The sequence below is a fragment of the Echiichthys vipera genome, assembly GCF_963691815.1.
Source record: "Echiichthys vipera genome assembly, chromosome: 21".
In the NCBI taxonomy this organism is placed as follows: domain Eukaryota; kingdom Metazoa; phylum Chordata; class Actinopteri; order Perciformes; family Trachinidae; genus Echiichthys; species Echiichthys vipera.
This window is the reverse complement of record NC_139846.1, coordinates 13,753,808-13,773,715: the sequence shown is the minus strand read 5'-3', so window position 1 is coordinate 13,773,715 and position 19,908 is coordinate 13,753,808. Positions and strand designations below refer to the sequence as shown.

Below are 19,908 nucleotides of genomic sequence, written 5' to 3'. Positions count from 1 at the left end.
GCCTGTACCCACACAACTGTAACAGGGGCTATTACTGCATCCAATAAATATGATGAGGTGCACTAGAGAATTGGCTAATTTGATGTACATTACCTCCCAAGCCTGGCTTTCTTTTTCATGACAAATACATTTATTATAACAAGCCTTAAGTAAGAACAGTGATGTGATGTGTGTGTGTGTGTGTGTGTGTGTGTGTGTGTGTGTGTGTGTGTGTGTGTGTGTGTGTGTGTGTGTGTGTGTGTGTGTGTGTGTGTGTGTGTGTGTTTGTGTGTGTGTGTGTGTGTGTGTGTGTTGACCATGTTTTGAGCGGTTCAGGTACACACTCACCCTCTACATATTTAGCGATGGTTTGTGTGAGGGTCTGAACGCCGCTGGGAAGGTTCCAGGGATCCTGCTTGACATGGAGACGCAGCTTTTTGGTGCAGTTTACCTTGGGCTCCATCTCCTGCTGAAACTCTGACAGAAACACACACACACACACACACACACAGTATAAGCATTGGAATAGCAGAAGTATATGACTGAATGAATAGCCACGTTGGTTCGGTTCAGTTCGTTACACGTTAGAAGTCATGAAAGGTGCCAATAGAACCGCTCCATTCCATCCGGTTTCTTTTTTGGTACCCCTCTGCTGAGGTACCAAGCACACTGATCAGATATTAAAAGGTGGAGCGAGAAACACTGCAGTCCGTTGATTGGAGCACACATTCCTCTGCTTCGTCTGTGAAGAGGAACTGCAGTGAGAGCTGGATGGAGCAGTGAGAAACTAAATGTTTTTTTTCAGTGTTTATCAGCACATGGCTGTCCCTGGCTTCCACCGCATGTCTGAGCAACGCAGGAGGAAATAGTACTAGTCTGCGGCGGAAACACAAACATATATAGTGTTTAGGTACATGTCTGTATGCGTTACGTGCAGTCCTATACTAAAATAGTTGATGGAAACATGGCATATGTGTCAAGTGTAAGGCACAGTTTGAACAAGAAGAAAGTGGATTTATATGACAAACTGCCTATTCTCTTGCATTATTAAATAGTCAGCATCCCTCCTCTGATGCATCTTTCTTAATCATCTTCAAACTACAATGCCTCTCTGTCTTATCTCTCCCTTCTCCAGCTCTCTTTCTTCACCATCTTTAGTCAACTCTATTCACAGATGTTTATTGGCATCATAAAAGTTCTGTTTATGTGCTAAAGCAATTAGAGCACATCAAGCGCCTTAGAAGTACAACACACTTAAATTATTTAGTAGATTGATTATTCAGTCAGAGAGGATTTCAGCAAAAAGGATAATTTAATTAAAAGACGAATTCAAATAAATGATTAAACTCTTCTTTTTTCACTCCCTCTCAAACCATCTCTTTTCATCTTTCCCTTTCCATCTTCTGATTCTCATTCTCTCAATCTCTCTGAAGATCGAAATTAAAGAACAAATTATTAATACTTGATTCATTCTGAAATGCTGTCTTTTTTTTATAGTTCATAATAGTATATCCGCTGTGGTTATACCACTTCTGTACCAGCGTCATCCATTCATCTTCAACCGCTTGTCCCTATCGGGGTCGCGGGGGGGCCGGAGCCGATCCTGGCTGACAATGGGCGTGAGGCGGGGTACACCCTGGACAGGACGTCAGACTATCGCAAGGCACATAGAGACAAACAGAGACAGACAACCATTCACACTCACATTCACACCTACTGGCAATTTGGAATCATCAATGAACTTAACACGTGCATGTCTTTGGACTGCGGGAGGATGGAAGGTGTGTGTGTGTGTGTGTGTGTGTGTGTGTGTGTGTGTGTGTGTGTGTGTGTGTGTGTGTGTGTGTGTGTGTGTGTGTGTGTGTGTGTGTGTGTGTGTGTGTTTGTGTGTGTGTGTGTGTGTGTGTGCAGTGTAAAAGTCAATTTGTCAGTTTGATGTAACCCCTCTTGAAACTAGGCAGAAAGGCTTGTAATAAAGTTTACTTTGGCGATGAAGGAAGATATCCGTGATAGAGTGGTGGCTGTGTAACAGAAATCTTCAAAGGGGATTTGGAGTGAGTGTGTGTGTGTGTGTGTGTGTGTGTGTGTGTGTGTGTGTGTGTGTGTGTGTGTGTGTGTGTGTGTGTGTGTGTGTGTGTGTGTGTGTGTGTGTGTGTGTGAGGGCGACAGAGAGAGTGAGAGATCAGATGCAGGAATGCTCCACTTGTTAGATAATCCTATTTGCTCTGTTATCAACCACACACATTACTGGAGTGGAGATGGATCAGCTCTGATCAAGGCCTTCACGTCCCTCCTGAGGGCACGCACACACACACGCACACACACGCACACACAGACCTATTTTCAGTTCAAGTATATCTGTGCTCACTGGAAGACAGCATAAGAAAAGAGGGGAGTGTGTTTGTCTCTGTGTGTGTGTGTGTGTGTGTGTGTGTGTGTGTGTGTGTGTGTGTGTGTGTGTGTGTGTGTGTGTGTGTGTGTGTGTGTGTGTGTGTGTGTGTGTGTGTGTGTGTGTGTGTGTGTGTTTGGAAGCTTTACTCATGAAAACATACAGAATAACTGGGTAATCTTCTGCTTTTAATCCTCATCATCACACGCCATTAAAGTCACATTGAAAATAAGCAACCTTTTTTTCATATGAGAGCTTATTAAAGCCTTACATAGCCCAATACAGGCCACCCGGATACAAAACAAACCGGTATCTTTTTTTGGAAAGTCTGAGACTCATTGCTGCCTTTTACAAGAAGAAAGAAAACTATTGTTGCTTTTGCAAGTCTAATCTTCAAAAAGGGCAGAGTCATCTGAACAGAGCTCCACAGATCACGAAAGGGCACCGTAAGCTAGTTTATATTTGCAGTGGGAAATGATAAGGATAAATTTAGCCCCTTCCAGTAACTTTTCCTACATTTTTCCTGTGAGAGATAAAATGTAACAATTCAAGGACAAGATAAGGTCAGGTGGCAAATAAACATAGTAAAAACTAAATGATCAGATAGCAAACAAGCACAAGAGCTGTTACAGGGTCACACTTTCGATTGACTGGTAAGTAGCACTATAATAACAGTGAAGTGGATAGGAGTATGCGACTAACTGGTGCTGTCTCAACACTATGACGTGCTTCAGAGTGAAGGGCACTGGGATAGCTGAAGGGGAAAACAAGGGAAAACACGAGAGGGAGTGATGAAGAGAGGAAAAAATAGATGGGAGTCAGTTTTTTTAGGAATACACCTACAGTACTTTCCCCATGTCTCTATAATCACATCTGTGCACACAGACACACGTTACACAACAGGAAGTTGCAGCCCGTATGCACAGGCGGCTGAGACTTTTTCAGCATGTGCTCTGTTTTCTCTCAGTATTTGTGCCGGTAGGGAGTTTCTCCACTATTATCTTTCTTCTCTCAGGCCCACTGGGCAGCCCAGCAAAGCCCATGAAGCGCAGCTACACCATAACAAAAAAAAAAAACATTACTCACAGGAAACTGCTGCAGCAGAAAGTGAGAAATGTTGTGAGCTGTACGAAAATAAAACAGATACCCTTTTTGCTCAAATAGTTTGACTACTGTGTAATGCAATGTGGTAAAAGATGTGGAGAGATCAGGAGCACATCACAGCCCTTGGCGGTTTACCTTGTAATCCTCTTCCAGGTGTGAAGCACTTGGTCTGTTCGAACGCCCGAGCCACAACCGCTCCTCTCAGCATGCTGGTGATTGAGTCCACCTGAAGAAAGCAAAAGGGTCAAGATGGCTTACATGAAACAGCCCCCCACTAAGTTGAGATCAAAAGTATATGCAGGGAAGCAAAAACTGCTGGCCAAGCATTACCAACACCTGCGTCTCTGTAACACACACACACACACGCACACGTACACGTGCATGCGCACACACGCGTGCACGCACACTATGCAGTTTGTGAACAAAGCTGGGGAAACGGCTCTACAAGAAAAGAAATGACAGGAAGCAGCGCAAAAGTGCAGAGACAGCAAAGCATAGTTTTTTTCTGCTTCTCCACTGCAGACGGAGACATCCTCATAAAACTTCTTGTGGACGCTGTTTTCAGAATCAGATACGGTCGACCTTTGCTCCCAAGGCCAATTTAAGGCTGTCACGATTTTCAATTCCTGAGCACGAAACAAAACCCCACAATTCCTGTTCTCCATACACAAAAGTCTAAATAAATATTTACCCTTTAAAAACTCTAAGCCGCACATGAAATATGATACTTGTTCTGAGTTTGAAAAGATTGCCATTTGCGATCCGTCACACAGGATTAGACAGCACAGTAATCTACCTTTCACCTTAACAAGATAACAAGAAACACAAAAAATAACAGAACAAAAAGTTCAATGTATTCCTTAGGGGATCAATAGAAGATATTAAGATTTTAAAAGAATGTTTATCTGCGAAAGCAACTGGATTTAATAAATCTGCAGGGAGAACGGCAGAAAGTGAGACACTTAAGTTCTCAGGCTTCCCACTAAAAACTCACATCCATCACATCTGCATAGACGTTTAGCTGACCCACCTGGCTGAACAGATGCTCCAGAAAGCTGTGAAGCTTCTTCTGCTTATCATGGGACAGCCACACACTGGAGGGCATCTCATCCCCTGCAGAGGTACAGTTACAAGTCGTCAGCATTAACCTACTAATGTTCTGTATTAAAAATGTTTACTGTGTGTTTTCCTACTGCACCAACACATCTATGTCTGCAAATTGGTTCTGTGTGTCCGTTTATTGCCTTTCCTTCAACTCAAAGTGTTCTTTACTTTGAGGATAAAGAAAACAAGGTGATATTTGACTAGCTGCAATGTGTGTGCAGGGCTGTGTGACAGAGACATCCTAGGAGACAGAGACAGGCAGAGGGGAAGGATATTGGACAGGATACACAGCTGTGTGAGATGTTAACGACAAATCCGGCTGAGATGTGTGGCCAAACACCCGTCATATCCAATTAGATTCAACTTCAGATTTTTTTTTGTTCCTGTCTTCTTGAAGGTGTAATGCGGTTAGATAGTAATCATGGCCTGTCACTTATGGGACTATCCTGCAACATTGTGGATGATTGGGGTTATGGGTCATGACACACAGATACAAACTTTGATTATCATTGAGATGGTCGTATAGATGTTTTACACTGAATTGTAAACTGCATTAAACTACCAAATAAGTTGACTGAGGGAAAGAATGATGTTTGTGTCCACTGTGTTGCATTTGTGTACCTGAGTCCATTTCATCACTGTGAACGTAGGAGCTACAGTGGCTGCTGCAGATACTGGTGAAGGAGGCAATGGAGTTTCTGTTGCTATTACAGTCACTGAAAAGAAAAAGGGAGACAAATGTTAAAGGTCCCGTATTGCAAAAAAAATGAGCCCTCCATGACTTTTTGTATCATAAAGCGGGTGGAGGTGCTGTGTAAAAATTGAAAGTATCCAAACGCTCATCCACAGAGAAATGCACACAGCTTACTATACTATATATAAGTAGAAAGTGTTGCTACGGTGATGTTACAGAGTTGCCGAGAACACAGATGCACTAGACCTGGAATATAGGAGCTTTAAGCAGGAAATATACTATCTCGCTGATTTTCGTCATCTCTTTTATACTCAATTGTATTGTGTTCATGTGCCACTTCTGTAACCACATTTTACTTTGTTTTTACCTGTATGAGTCTCTGTTGCTGATTGTGTCGTGTCCGGAGTCCTCCTGCTCGTCCCCCGCCACGTTAAAGCACACTTTCTTCCCATTCCGCTCTCCTTTCTCCCCCTCGCTCTCTGCCGATATGTAGCTCTCTGGGGTTGTCGCCTCTGACGCAGGAGGGTGGGTGATTGAGGATAAGAGACTGATGGAGAGAAAAAAGGAGGAAAGAGAGAGAGGTGGGATTACTTAAAACAGCTTTGACATTTGAGACAGCAGGAGAGAGACAGCTTCTTTGATCACGCTAATGCTATACAGGAAGCTCTTACATGCGTCCCAGCACCATACAGTGTGTATGGTATGCGCATAACTGCACATGTGCCAGAGTGTGGGCTCCCATAGTGGACTAAGTGCACCAAAACAAAGCCCCCAAACCTGTTTGTGCTCGGCTTCCAGCTTCAGATGCTCAGGGATCTGCGTTGTATTAATAGGTTCAAACATGCAGCAGGGTACAGCTGCGTCAACACGCTGCAGCTCCACTGAAAAGATCAGCTCCCCTCTCACTGTTACAGCTGGCCTGTATTGTATCAGACGGCTGTCAGAAGAGCAGGAAGAAGCCTGGCCAGGATATTTTCACAGTTGCAACAACACATGTTGGCATTTAAAGCCATATTCCAATAAATGCTAGGCTTGTAGATTTTTTTTTTCCTAATCTCTCCCCACGCACGCACTCTGACACGCGATGTCTGTTTACGTTTCGGCCTCATTTTAATTTGTGTCCGCTTACATTTTCCACTGTGTCATAACATCTGCCTTAAGGACAGTTGAAAGTGTAAGCAGTGAGGAGGGGGCTGCTTGAGGTCACTCAGAGCTACGTGAAATAAACAACCTGTCTCCCCTGGTACTACCCAAGTGCATCTCAGATTTTTATGCCTCTTTATGATTTTAAACGCCTCTTCTATCCCCTCATTCCTCTCTCTCCATTGACCCCCTTTCTACCCATTCACTAGACTGACTAGGCCACAGAGATGCCCTCATTATGGTCCACTCCAGGAGCAGCCACAATGCCTCTCCAAAGCAGAGTGGCATTCCATCGCCATGGAGAAGCTCTCTAGGCTCTGTGATTGGCTATTGGTTAATAAAGAAATGAGCGCAGTTTGGGGGCCTTATGGGGCACAAACTATCGGAGGGAGCAAGGGAGAATAACAATGAGTGGTTCAGAGAAGAGGCTTCAACAGAGAAGGAAAGAGGGAGCTAAAGAGTCGGCCAAAGTACACCACCGCTTATCGCAAGCAATCAGAAAGATCTCTTAATCTCAGAAGAAGCTCTTTAACCTACATCGATACCAATCGCCTCCATTGCATCTGCATTACAAAGCTCCACATGAGGCTGTTTCTTGATGGGATATTTACATGCTTTGATTCATACTGAGGTAAGTAAGTCAGAGAAGCCCTGAAACCGCTGCCAGTCAGGACTCCATTAATGGTGTTCACATAATAAATAATAAAAATAGATGAAAGTGGCAGAAAGAGAGGGTGTCCTGATGTAAAGCACGCCCCGGGGCACATCCTCAAACACCTGTGACCCCTCGTTTGTAGCCCCCCCCCCCCCCCCCCCCCGAGACAAAGGTTCCCAGGTCGCTGCCTCAAAAATGGTTTCCTCTAGAATTAGCCAAGAAATGATGTAACATCATTCTTTGTCCATTTGTTTTCTTTTCCTAAAAGACTTGCGGATATTTCTAATCTCTTATGAGTGTACCATAGACTTCCTCTCTTCGAGGAGCGGGGCGTTGCGTTTGACCTCACGCACAAAAAAGCACTCATAAATATGGACAGTTGTGTTCATTATTACATCATTACGGAGTTGTGCTGTCAAAGATACTCACACCCAGCACAGAAAGAGAAAGAGAGGCACAGAGAGTGAAGAATGTCTGTGTCTAAGTGTGCATGTGGGTGTGTAGGAAGCAAGTCAAGGAGGAAATGAGACAGGACAAAGAGACAGAAATAAGGGAGAGCTATCAGAGAAATGGTAGGGTGTGTGATAGTAGTGCCCCTAGACCAGTCACCGAGCAGGTTAATATGCAAACTAACCTAATGAGGCGCTCAGGAGCATTGAACACACCCAAAGAGGTCAGAGCAATGCTCCCAGACTGCAGCTACTAGCAACAGAGCCCACATTAGTTCCACTCCTGTGAAACAATCATGCCCACCCCCACAGCTCCCTCTTAACAAGCTCCTGAAGTGTGCATGTGTGTGTACATCTGCATTTTTTGAACAGATAGCGGATTGTAAAGATCATTATCCCCTCCCTAGCCGTGTCTCAGACCATTTGAACGCACGTGGACACGACTCTACTAATTGGCACTGGCAGGCGCATGACAAAATTTGTCCAGACTCGGTCATTAAGAGCCCTGCTGTGGACTCCACTCATTAGTACTGAGAGGTGACAGCGCCGCTCCATCTAGCGACTTTTAATGTCATTCTCTGAATGCTGTCGCCATGGCTGAGGAGACTCCTAATGACTGAATTAATCTAATGATCATCTAAAAGATTCACAACACATAAGTCAGCTGTCAAACCAAACAAAATCAGAGTAAAGTTTTTTATAAATATATATTTTAGAAAGAGGTACTATGTTATATTTTGTTTGTTTTTTAGAGGTTTTACACACATAATCAAGTGTGTGTGAGTGTACTTGTGTTTTTCTGTGTACTCTGCATGCATATATCTGTGGTCCATTGTTTGTGAATGGCATTTCCAGAGGGCACCTGGCCTAAAGACACACCCTTTACATCAATGAGATTGTATTTCCTGTTTGGGGGTGGGGGGAAGTAGAATTGGAGCAATGTTTCCCCATTTCCTTTACGTAAGATCTTGTGCTTCCAAACAATGAACCCAGCCACCTTGCTGAACGTGGAGAGTCAGGAAACACTGATCCAACACACACACACACACACACACACCATATCGGGTTTAAAATCCTGAGCATAAATGAAGCATGGGCATACCTTTGTGCACAAATTGCGCAGACATATGGTCGAGAATACCACCAAACTGATTTGATGTTTCAGTTTTTACACACACGCACGTACACACGCTAGAGTAATGACCAACATGTATACTTGCCAAGTGCCAGATGCAGTGCATTGACCAAGCAGGCTGCTAAAGTTATGTGTTACACGAGGCAGTCTGGTATCAAAGGACATTTCAAATCAAGTGGAATAGAATCAATGGGAGGGGATCTTATTCCATAATAAGCAAAACCTGGATTTGAAGGCTTTTCAAATATATCAGTTCCACCCTTTGTTTTTCAATTCGTGGGACATATGTTAGAATAGATTAACCTCCAATTCAAGCCCAATTAACTGTGTTTCACATGAGAATGAATTGCATGGAGTTAGTGCAAATGAGGAACAAGTAAACACATGTTGCTGCAGTGTGTGTTTATATTTGCAAAGCCAACATTTGACTGTGCAGTTACTGATGTTGTATAGACTCTAGGGATGCATATGGTATATAGCTACTCACTCGTGAATATGGGCGCCATGCGTCTCCATCTCCTTGACAACCATGGTGAGTTTGTAGAGGAGTTTCTGGTAAGCATCCAGGGTGAGCAGGTCTTCCTCTCTTAGCAGGAAGCGAAGGCCGTGACCCTCGGTCCTGCCCAGGCTATGACCCGATGGTGCTGCCATAGTGGTGATAGTATGCTGGACATTAACCATAGGGTTTAGCTTACCTGAGGCAAAACAAACAAACGAAAAAACGTAAAAGGAGAAAAAGTTATAAAAAATGGAACTTCAAAGCAGATTTAGATGAATATGCATTATTCCACCGTGCAGGTGTTCCGTTCCCACCCTGCTCAGCACTGCTGCGCCCTCCCTTCTCCAGTGTGTTCTTCCTGTTGTCCAGCTGCACGCCAAAGGCACTACCCAGAGAGGTGGTGGTCTTTGGGTAGGACACCTCCATCACATTGATGTGACAGTTTGTAGGGCAGAAGTCGCTGCTATGGAGGGGGGACACCTTGGCTTTGGCCTGCTTAAAGGTGGGCCACGCTCTGTTCTTCAGTACCCGAGCAAACTGTCACACAGTAGAAAAAGATAAGTGTGGTTTAGAGAGAAAATATGTTTTCTTTAATGAGGCTGGTAAACTGAAAAGAAACATGGGCACAGATCTTGCACTATGATGGCATTTACTGTAGGTTTATAATAAACAGGAATCTAAGGTGGGGAATAGGAATTGAAATAACAATATTAGAACAGGAAGGCTTCCAAAGTCTGAATCTTAGCAAGATATGGCTGACGTGTAACTCACCGACATAAAAGGAAAAGGTTCCATGTGAGATTGAGAGAATATCTGTCAACTGAATGTACTGCTCTGTTTTATATCTATGAAAGCTGGCGCCTGAAGAAAAGCACAAATACCCAATTACTACATTCTTCCTTTTCTCTGTGGAAGATCGAAGATTTAACCTAAATCAAAGATGCAAGAAAGGATCGTTCATCATCATTTCTCACATATGTGAAGGATTTCAGACTCCAACATGTCTGAACATAGTACCTGTATTCACCCTCTGTCTGTAACGTTTAGTTTTAAGCACCTCAATCAAAAAAGAAATCTCTCTGGAAATCTCACTTTTTACAAGATAGGACCTTTAAAACTTGTGGATAGCAGCTAATATCCACATGTTGTAAGACTCTATGATTACATGGTGTTATTATTTGTGATTTGATTTGTAACTTAAGCAACGTCCACCTGTTTTGAATTTGTTGCAGAGGAACTGTTTATTTTCATCACGGTAATATCAAACACACTTTCCACTGAAAATGATGTTGGCTTAAAATAAGTAAAGATTATTTTTAGATAAGTCAAAAGCACATGAATTCTGTATAAACTGTTGAATGAGAAATATCCCCCAGGGTGGCTTTATGCTATAGAACTTATATAGGACATCCTACTCCACCTAAACCCTGCTGTGCAAGCAAACTTCCTGAGTGTGCCATGAGATTGCATCTCCATGTAAAACACAATACACAGGGAGCCTGGAGGACTGCTTGGATCCAATAGAGCCGGTACTGAATATCACAAACACATTTTTACTTTGCAACAGTTGGTTGCATTTTCCTTGAACCCTCACAGGGTCTACATCCTGTCTTGGATGTTCCACAGCAGATGGTATAAGCCAACAGATCAGTTTTTAGCAACTTGGGGTGTCAGGCAACATAAGCATAACATAATGTAAATGTCAGCTAAGAAACTTAAACCAAATATGTCTTTTCAGTTCTCCCTGATAGCTGGAGTATGAAGCTTCTGCTCCAAGAGAGATGATATTCTCTAGAGTTGACCTTCTCTTGAGACTGAAGAGTCTCACCACATTTCTTGTGTGTCCCTAGAGGTTTGTGGACTAGAGGTTTATTTTCATGCCTCAGGTTGACATAGCTCTTTATATCACTCTGTTCTGTATTTCCTTCTCTTTGTCTTCTCTCTTTCATCCATCCTTACTCATTTCTTGCTCCTTCTCTCACTCTTCCACTTTCAACCACCCCTCCTCCTTTCTCTTTAGGGGTCTGAGAAGGAATGCTCCAGTGTAGGAGGGGATCGTACACAACAAAAGTCCTGGCTGTGGCTGCACATGGCTATTTATAAGTGACTGGTAATTAATCCAAGGCCCGCTCTAATGTTGAGTTAGATCTTTAACTTTTTCCCTGTCACGCACATTTGCATGCATTGGGACGTTGGGCCTATAGACACATGATCACAGATGTGAATGAAAAGTGATGACAATACTTTTGGCTCTGTCAACAACCAGCTGTAACCTAATTACAAACACAGTGTCAGATGATATTACATATTGCACACATATTCACAGTCAATGTCAGACATCTTCGCTAAATATTTCTTTTTCACTCTCAGGTCAGTGAGAACTGATTACATTTAAGTACGTTTTAGCTAAGTGGCAGCCTCGGGGGCTGAAAAAGAAGTCAGCATGGAAGTGTCAAAAACTGCAGTTCCTTGAATGACCGCTTGACGTTGGCTCCAAAAGCAAGACAATCCCCATAGATTTCCATGTTTAAATTCCCAACTTCACACCAGAAATAAACATGTTTGCAGCCTGGGACTAAATATGTTTTGATCTCTACAGCTAATTTACCTGTTTAAATTGTAATAAGGCTTATAGTTATGGGTGTGCCGTCACAGGAATCTGTAGGCTTCTTTCAGCCCACCTCAGCTCCATCCACCCTCCACCTCTTTGCCCATTTTAAAAGAATCTCTTATATATGTACAGTGTAGGTCACTATCCAAAGATGTACCGCAGTGCATCTACTTTGAATTTGTTTTGCAGGTTTTCAAATCATTCTTTTGGGACAAGAACCAGAGTGTGGAACCACAGCGATATAAAATTGGTATTTCAACACCAGCTGCATCTTTTACTGTCAGTCTACAGAGAATTGCAGAAGACAATTTCCATGGTTCCAAGTTGTGTGAAAATATATATATGCAGTTTATGGTGGAGAAATCTCACTCAGAGTAGAGAGACTGATGAAGGACCTTTTGGTTACCTTTCTGTAGTTTGTGATACGCCGGTTGATGTGCTCCACCCTCTCACCGCACATGGCACTGAAGCGTACCTGCAGGTCCTCTGGGATCACATCACAGCTGGAACTCAACCTGCCACACATCTGCACCAGCGTGCCATCATTACGCGCCAGCGCCTCCAGGATCTGGTCAGAGAAAGGGCAAACAAAGGCAGGGGGGATTAACTGATGCGCAAATGCCTCTAAAAGTCCCTTTTGGAACAACTAATGGGATGTATATAAATGACTTTGGCTAGAGGGCTGATTCTGCTACAGAATTTCATGAGTAGTTAAACAGACATCTAAAGTTTCCATGTGCTATTCATAAAACCATGGAGATAAACCCAGATTGTGATACATATGCTGTATGTATGACGACTCTGACTCTCCAGAACAGAGATTAGATATGAGGGGGAAGAGAGACACAAATCTCTGAGCCATCTTAATGAGATGCTCAGCGGAGAAGAGAGAAAAGCAAGGGAGGAAATGTAACAGCAGGAAGAGACTGAAGCACATGAAAATCCATGCAATATTAAAATTCAAAATTCCACAGATCTCAGAGGACTTCTGTGGCAGATGTTTATAATACTGCTTTCAATATAGAAGAATGGGAAACAACGTATAGTTGGAGGGGATATGGCAAGTTTTATTGCTATGCATGTCACTGGGTTTCATTTAAGTTGGTGCTTTTAAAGACTAAGGACTCAAGAGCTGTAAATCTAGAGCAGTTTAAGATATGAACCAAACCTTTGATCTTCGCTAATTTACCACTAAGAAGAGAAATGTTGTTCATCAAGGCATTTGGCATAAAAGATGCTGAAAAATGATTTGAATCCCCCAAACCAGCATGTGTGCATCCATGTGTGAGTGAATCTTCTTTCCTCTGAGTGTCTGAAATCAATGATGATGATCATTCTGTGAACATCACTGCTGGGATGTAAAAAGCATGCACTTAACACAGCTGGGAACTAACATGACTAAAATAAAGCTGTCAGTTTTAACAAGCATCAAGCGCCTCAATCTATACAGCAGGAGACTGTTGGCTGTATCTGTCTGTACTCATGCGACACAAAAAACATTAGATATAAGACATTGTGGAATTTGTGTGTCGTTTTCAAACGATGTGACCAAGTTCTTTTGAATAATTCAAACATAATGGATTACAAATGTCACTGAGATTTTGTCACTATCCAGACAGCAAAAGCATATAGAGAGAAATACAACAATGAGTTGTCGTTATCACTTTTGAGTTTACCCACTGCTTCTCCGAAGTCTGGTGAGAGACTGACAGAAGCTTTGTCATGGTTTGTTTACTTCTTTATTGTTCTCCCTCATCAAGCGGGGCTCAGCTCTGAGGTGATAAAACCCAACTACACTATTCATCATCTAAAAGGTTACAAAACTTTCCCTCTCTTTTCCTGTCTCCTTATCCCTCGTCCTTTCACTGCAATCCACAAACACAACCAGCATAATGACAAAAGTAACTTTTATTAAATCAATTGTTACCTTTCCGGCATTTTTACACTTTTCTTTTGTTATCTTAAAAGGCTCCTAATAAGCGTATGACACTGAAAAGTAAAAAAATTCCACCAGGTGTTGAAACTCACTCTGACCGATTTTATTCGCTCCGCATAAATCATTTGCCATCCGTCCCTCCATTTCACTTGTGCTGCTCATGCTGCATTCCAGTGCCATGGGAAGTCCGAAGCTTCGGACCTCCAACTAGGCAAAGTTCACTGGAATGCCTTTCAAAGTGGAACCTCCTAGTGAATTCGGGGGCGTCGATCTCCCCTGAATTCAGACTTCCCATGGCACTAGAACGCAGAATTTTTCTCTCAACACACATGCTGGGGGAGGAGGGAGTGTCACAGGTCAGGCAGGAGGAAGAGGGTGGGGTTTTGGAGGGAAGCACTGTGAGACGCTGTGAACGAGATACAGTCCAATACAGTGAGCAGGAACGGATTAACCACTGCGGCAAATATGAGCTGTGGGCTTCTATCACACTTCCTGTGAATTGTGTACCCCGTTGAGTGTAAGTAATAATAATAATAATAATGGATTGGATTTATATAGCCCCTTTCTCAGCACTCAAGGCGCTTTACAGAGTCCAGGTTCATATACAGTGCACACAGCAGCTTTATCATATTATGCCCAGAGCTCCAAAAACCAACCTGCACTCTTATCTGGAATAGAAGTGATTCATTACATTACATTTAATTTAGCTGACGCTTTTGTCCAAAGCGACCTCCAATAAGTACATTCAATAATCCTGGTTTGTACCAAACCAGAAGAACTAGTATTATCTACATAAAAGTGCAATTTTTTGTTGTTGTTTTTTGTTCAAATAAATCATCTTCTTAGCCAAGGAGCAGTTGAAAGAGATGCGTTTTTAGCCTGTGGCGGATTATGTGTAGACTCTGTGCTTTCCAAATGTCGAAAGGGAGCTTGTTCCACCATTCTTGTGCCAGGACAGCAAACGGTCGTGACTTAGTCAAGTGACTACGTGTTCCTCTCAGTCAGGGAGCAGCAAGCCGATTTGCCAATTCAAGCAGAGTGGGCGGGCCGAGGTGTAGGGTTTAATCATGTCCTGATGATTCATGTTTATAAACACAAATATAGTGAGGAATATGCTCCATGTGAAGTTCTACTCCAGACACTATTTAAAATATGTAAAAAAAAATACTCTGCTATGCTATGATTAATATTTTGTTTAACATGGTTTTCCCACAAACTCAGAGAAGGGGCTGGGAGCACATCTACTCTTTCTCCCTCATTGAGAAATTCTGGTCCTGACCTCTCACCGTTCACCACCTCTTCTCAAGCTATGATTGTGACTCATTCAGCGATTACATTCTTGCATCCCCCCGGGGTCGACCCGTGACAGAGCAGCGCGCATTAAGAAGGCTAGCCACATCAAGAGAAGAATTTTAGAGATTGCTTGGTGTAGTATTATATACTATTTTGTGTTGCACAATTAATGTACAGGGAACCTTTCCTACCTCTTGTTTTCATTTTTGTGTGTTATATCTTGTACACCTAACTGCAAATTGAGTTTTTCCATTTGGGACAATAAAGTGACTGAACTGAACTAACTGAACTGAGAGATTGGGGCAGCCGTCTGACAGAGCCCCGTGGGCAAATGGGCAAGAAATCTACAGATGCAAATAGTCAAAATGTAGTAAAATAAACTCCTAAATGGGTATATTGGATGTTTTTTATTCCACTTTTTTTCGCTCTTTAGTCGTCCCACTAACTGAATGGAAAGAATACCTTAGCAGTAAGGTTGAAGAATCCCTTGGGTTCGACCATCTTCTCCAGCACATGACATTTGATGCCGGCTGTGCTGTCATACTCGTACATCACTCCGTACTCCAGGTGGACGTTGTCTACTGTCAGACTTACATGGTCCTTCTTCCCATCAATAATGGCTATAGTGTTGAACTTATCCATCACCTCTGTAGAAATAGAGAAGAAAAATCCGATGAAACTGTACCATGCAATAAACACATGCATAAAATCACCTTCATTGCACACCCTGCACTGTAGGAGGTCTCAGACCAGTAAGTCTGCAGTTCATTTCAGAGGAAGACCCTCTGCACATGGCTTTCCTCCATCAGCCCTAGATAGTGATGAGCATTTCCAGGGCATTAAGTTAACCAGCCGTATGCTAAGGCAAAGACTTAATATGGCAATAAATCCTTCTCCAGAGCTGTTTGCAACGGAGGGAATAGCTTTCCTGTTTAACTTTCTCATTGGGATCCATAAATCAGAGGAGGGAATTAACACTTGATGAACCAGAGGAGCTGGCTGTTCTCCGACTAACACACTCCAGATGAGCCTGTTTGGAGCTCCGTCTGACTTGTTAACAGGAGAGGGCGACGGGGCTTGTGTTCCCGTGGAACAAAAAGCCTGAGTTACATCCTCAAACACTTTGAGCGCAGTTTCTTTTCCCAGATTCTCGAGTAGTTTCTTGTGGATGCTCGTGTGTGGTCACCTTCTACTTGACACTCAAAGCCGTCTCCGTTCTCTTCAGGGGTCGGTTTCTGGTTGGTTTTCTGGTTATCCTCCTGGGCGCTCTCACTGTTGTTGTACACCCATTTAATAGTGTCTTGCTGCATAGGATTACAATAAAAGAATCTGTTAAGAAGTTTAATAAATGTTTTCGCATCATTAAAATTTATGAAACACAGGAAACATGACGTTAATCATTATTTTATTTTTATACTTTAAACTTCTATTGAACTGCAAAGCTTTTCACTGAGATTTAAATTTTACAGTCACTCATGCAAACCACTGTCAACACAAATCAGTCTATTGTAGCATCACAGGTGGCGTTTCTATTTCTAGGAAGATGGAAGATGAGGTAAAATAAAACTCTGATCAAGTGTGTGCGCTAGTTGAGGTTTGGGTTATAATGTAGCGTGTTTAGCTAATTCTGCCCAGATATGGTGGACAGTGTTACAGTTGGTTGGCAAAGTATACAGTGAAAAGCCTTCACAAACATATGGAAACATGACGCTTGCTGAGACCGCAAATGCAAACCCATGCCAATCTCATCAACCAACTCTAGCGTGCCATACAGCCCTGCGTGTGTGTCTGCGTATCTGTCTGTTCTCTACGCACCCAATCCCACAGTGGGTTTTCTGCCAAGGCTACATGCTGTGCCTACTGGTCTGTAGTATTCTAGTGTAACACACACACACACACACACACACAGACACACACACACGCACATGCGCACGCACGCACGCACGCACGCACATAGAGGGCGGTTCCTCTGTGTCTATACTTGATGTAAACCAGATCTCCAGTAGTGTTGGAACCCTGAAGTCCTTCATTAAGCCTGACGTCCCAGCGGGGATTAATTATAGTGACACACTACACTAACTCGCCATCATTCACACACATTGCCTTGGATTTCTATTTTCACACAATTTTCCCACCTTCAACAGGTGGACTGAGCATGCTCTCTCTCTAGACTACTGTCAACCACTCTTTTGGGAAGAAATACAAAACTGGCTGGCCTATCCTCTAACTCCATCTTTCTCCTCCTTTCCTCCAGTGATCTCACCCACCCTGAGCTCCAGCCACCCCCAGATCATTTCCAATCTCTCTCTGCAGCCTGCCAGTCTCCCACAACAGGCCCACCGCTGTGAGCCAGAGGCCAGCACTGGAGGAGCCAAAACTACTATTATTTCTGCGTAATGACCCAAGAGAAGAAAAGAGGGGGTGAGAAAGAGAGAGAGAGAATGCGAGATATGAAGGTAAACGGGAGCTAGGGTGTCTGTCTGCTGTGTTTTTTCTCACGGTCAACCAGTCCCTGTTTTAACTCTTTTCGGCTTTTTTCGTTCCTTTTGCTCTTTTATGAGCTCTAATCTTTCTCTTCCTCCTAGCTTCATCACATACTTGATATACCAAATCAAACATAATGGCAGAAAATAATCCAGATTTTAAAAAAGCCTTTTGTAAAACTGGAGTGTCTAGTTTATTCCCTCTCACCTTTCCCTTCTTCCCCTCCGGTCTCACCTGTGTGGGTCGCCGATACTTCCTGCATGCGGTGACATGAGCGATAACGCTGGCGTGGCTCTCCTTGCTCACATTGATGCCGTTCACCTTGATGATGCATTGGCCCGGGTGGAGGCCAGCGATGGCTGCCACCGTGCCTGGCACGACACAGAGAAAGGAGAGGTGTCAAGGTCGATAACTACTGCACGGTATCATGCAGGTGAACGCAGCATCAGGATGAAACAAACACCAGCGCGCCCCCCCAATAACATTTTCCACATCCTGTATACAAAATTAGGTTGAACAACATTCCTTTTTTTCCTTCTTTGTATTTACAACTTTGTTTCCTGTTTTGGCAGCTCAGGAGGAGTGTGAGAGAGAGCATGGAGAGGAGGGAAGTTGTTTATCTCGGGTAGACGCGGCGCTCTCTGAGGGATGTGATTCAGAACATACTGTAAGAGAACTTCAAGGTTTACAGCTATCAGAAGGAAGTGCATGGCAATATTCCTCCCATTTGTTTTCACAGCTCCTTGAACAGACAACGTGGAAACCTCACATTGCAATATAAAGAATCTGTACTCTTCTTGCCAGTATTTGTAAGAATTAAATGATTGATCTTTACTGCAGTAACTGTAGTAAGAAAGTATACAAACTCACTGGGCCACTGTACTTCATAATAGAACAGAAAAACAGGATACAGTCCGACACAACAATAGGGCCAATACGATAGGGATTGAGACTCCAAAGATGTAAACAAGTGTGGTACAAGAGTTGCATCTCTTCACGTGTGTGTATGTCTATCGATTTTTGCTTTCCTTCCAGACTGATATATTGCTAGAGTTGTTTACACTCCCGGTCTCAGGTATGGTAGGTTTCTCTTGGAAAAATAATCTAGTAAACATGGTATTTAAAATACTAACATTTGCAAATTAGCACTAATGCGAACATGACTGGTTTATATTGGGACCACAACCTATTTAGTTAGTTTAAGCACTCCTTCTTCTCGTCTCTCCTTCGCTGTCTCTCTTTTTTGCAGCCTCTAATTGGTATTACCTGCTCCTGATGAGCCCAGACACCAGGGAACAGCAGCTGTTCTGACAATCCAAGGGAACAGACACCTCCTACATCATAAGCTTTGTCTCTAGACATCACTGCATCTACTTAAACACACAGCAGGTTCCCGGGCAACCGCGTCATCAAGCCAACACATTCACACACACACAATAACACACATACGCAGCACATTTCTGCCCTGCTATCCCACTTAGATTGCTTAAGGAAAAAAACAAGATTCAATTCCCTTGAGAACCGCAAGACAAGGCCATGGATTGTTTTCAGATTGGACCCCATCTTGTGCCAGCCCTGATAGCTGTGCTACTAAACATGCTGTGTTTGAAGAAAAACAAGGACTGAAAAAATGGAGGGCTTCTCCATCACACAGGTAATGAACTGCTAAAGAAAGTGTGAATAGGTGCATGGAAATGATTGTAATGCAGAGGGTGACTGATTGACTAACTGTCTAGTTTTTGCAGCACCATTAGCCAACCAGCTGAACCACATGGAGAGCATGAGTGGGAAAAAATTGGCCCCTTGTGGCCAAGTCACGCACACCCCCAAATCCTGGTGTGGCATCTGCTTGCCAGCTGTGCCACAATAACAGAGAGGTGACGGGAGGCCTTTTTCTGATGAATCAGTCGGTTCAAATGGACGATCTCTTACCTCTCCCAACAGCATGGACCACAGAAGGACCAAAGCCACGAATCTGGAAACCCAATCCATCAGCCGAGTCTGGGATCTTTACTGTCCTGGGGGCACAAGGGGGGAACATAAGCAGATACAAAATGACTTTGACGGTATATTTTTGATCGTACCTTTACATATATGCACATGATACACATCCAAATGTCTGACTTACTCTCTTGGCTTGGTGCTAACCAGCACCCTCAGGGGTCCCTTGCTATTGAAACACTGTCTAAGGAGAACTTCCACTTCAGAGAAAGGCCTGAGGAACACCAGGTCCCCATTTATGGCAAATAACTTCTTCCCCACCTCCAGGCCAGCCATCTAAGAGAAAAGGAAAGAAAAGATGATAGAAAGGTGAAAAGTCTCATTTCTCAAGGAAATGTCATTTGTTCAAGCTTCAAGTTTACATTTTTGGTATAAAAACACCAATATTACAAACATACTGTTATGCATCACAAAGAAAAGCGTACACGCTCC

The 19,908-nt window shown here is 43.2% G+C and overlaps 1 protein-coding gene across 1 annotated transcript in view; it reads right to left on the bottom strand.

The window, feature by feature from the left end:
* The window catches only part of prex2 (phosphatidylinositol-3,4,5-trisphosphate-dependent Rac exchange factor 2), a 95,484-nt gene that overhangs the window by 29,973 nt on the left and 45,603 nt on the right, over positions 1 to 19,908 (bottom strand). The window contains exons 18-30 of the mRNA XM_083936322.1: positions 19,604 to 19,752; positions 19,408 to 19,493; positions 17,710 to 17,846; positions 16,178 to 16,295; positions 15,454 to 15,638; positions 12,169 to 12,330; positions 9,466 to 9,688; positions 9,140 to 9,347; positions 5,638 to 5,817; positions 5,198 to 5,292; positions 4,503 to 4,585; positions 3,608 to 3,698; positions 328 to 456 (exon numbers count right to left, since the gene is read on the bottom strand). Of these exons, the coding sequence (XP_083792448.1) occupies positions 328 to 456; positions 3,608 to 3,698; positions 4,503 to 4,585; positions 5,198 to 5,292; positions 5,638 to 5,817; positions 9,140 to 9,347; positions 9,466 to 9,688; positions 12,169 to 12,330; positions 15,454 to 15,638; positions 16,178 to 16,295; positions 17,710 to 17,846; positions 19,408 to 19,493; positions 19,604 to 19,752 (1,846 nt within the window). The remainder of the gene's footprint in view (positions 1 to 327; positions 457 to 3,607; positions 3,699 to 4,502; positions 4,586 to 5,197; positions 5,293 to 5,637; positions 5,818 to 9,139; positions 9,348 to 9,465; positions 9,689 to 12,168; positions 12,331 to 15,453; positions 15,639 to 16,177; positions 16,296 to 17,709; positions 17,847 to 19,407; positions 19,494 to 19,603; positions 19,753 to 19,908) is intronic.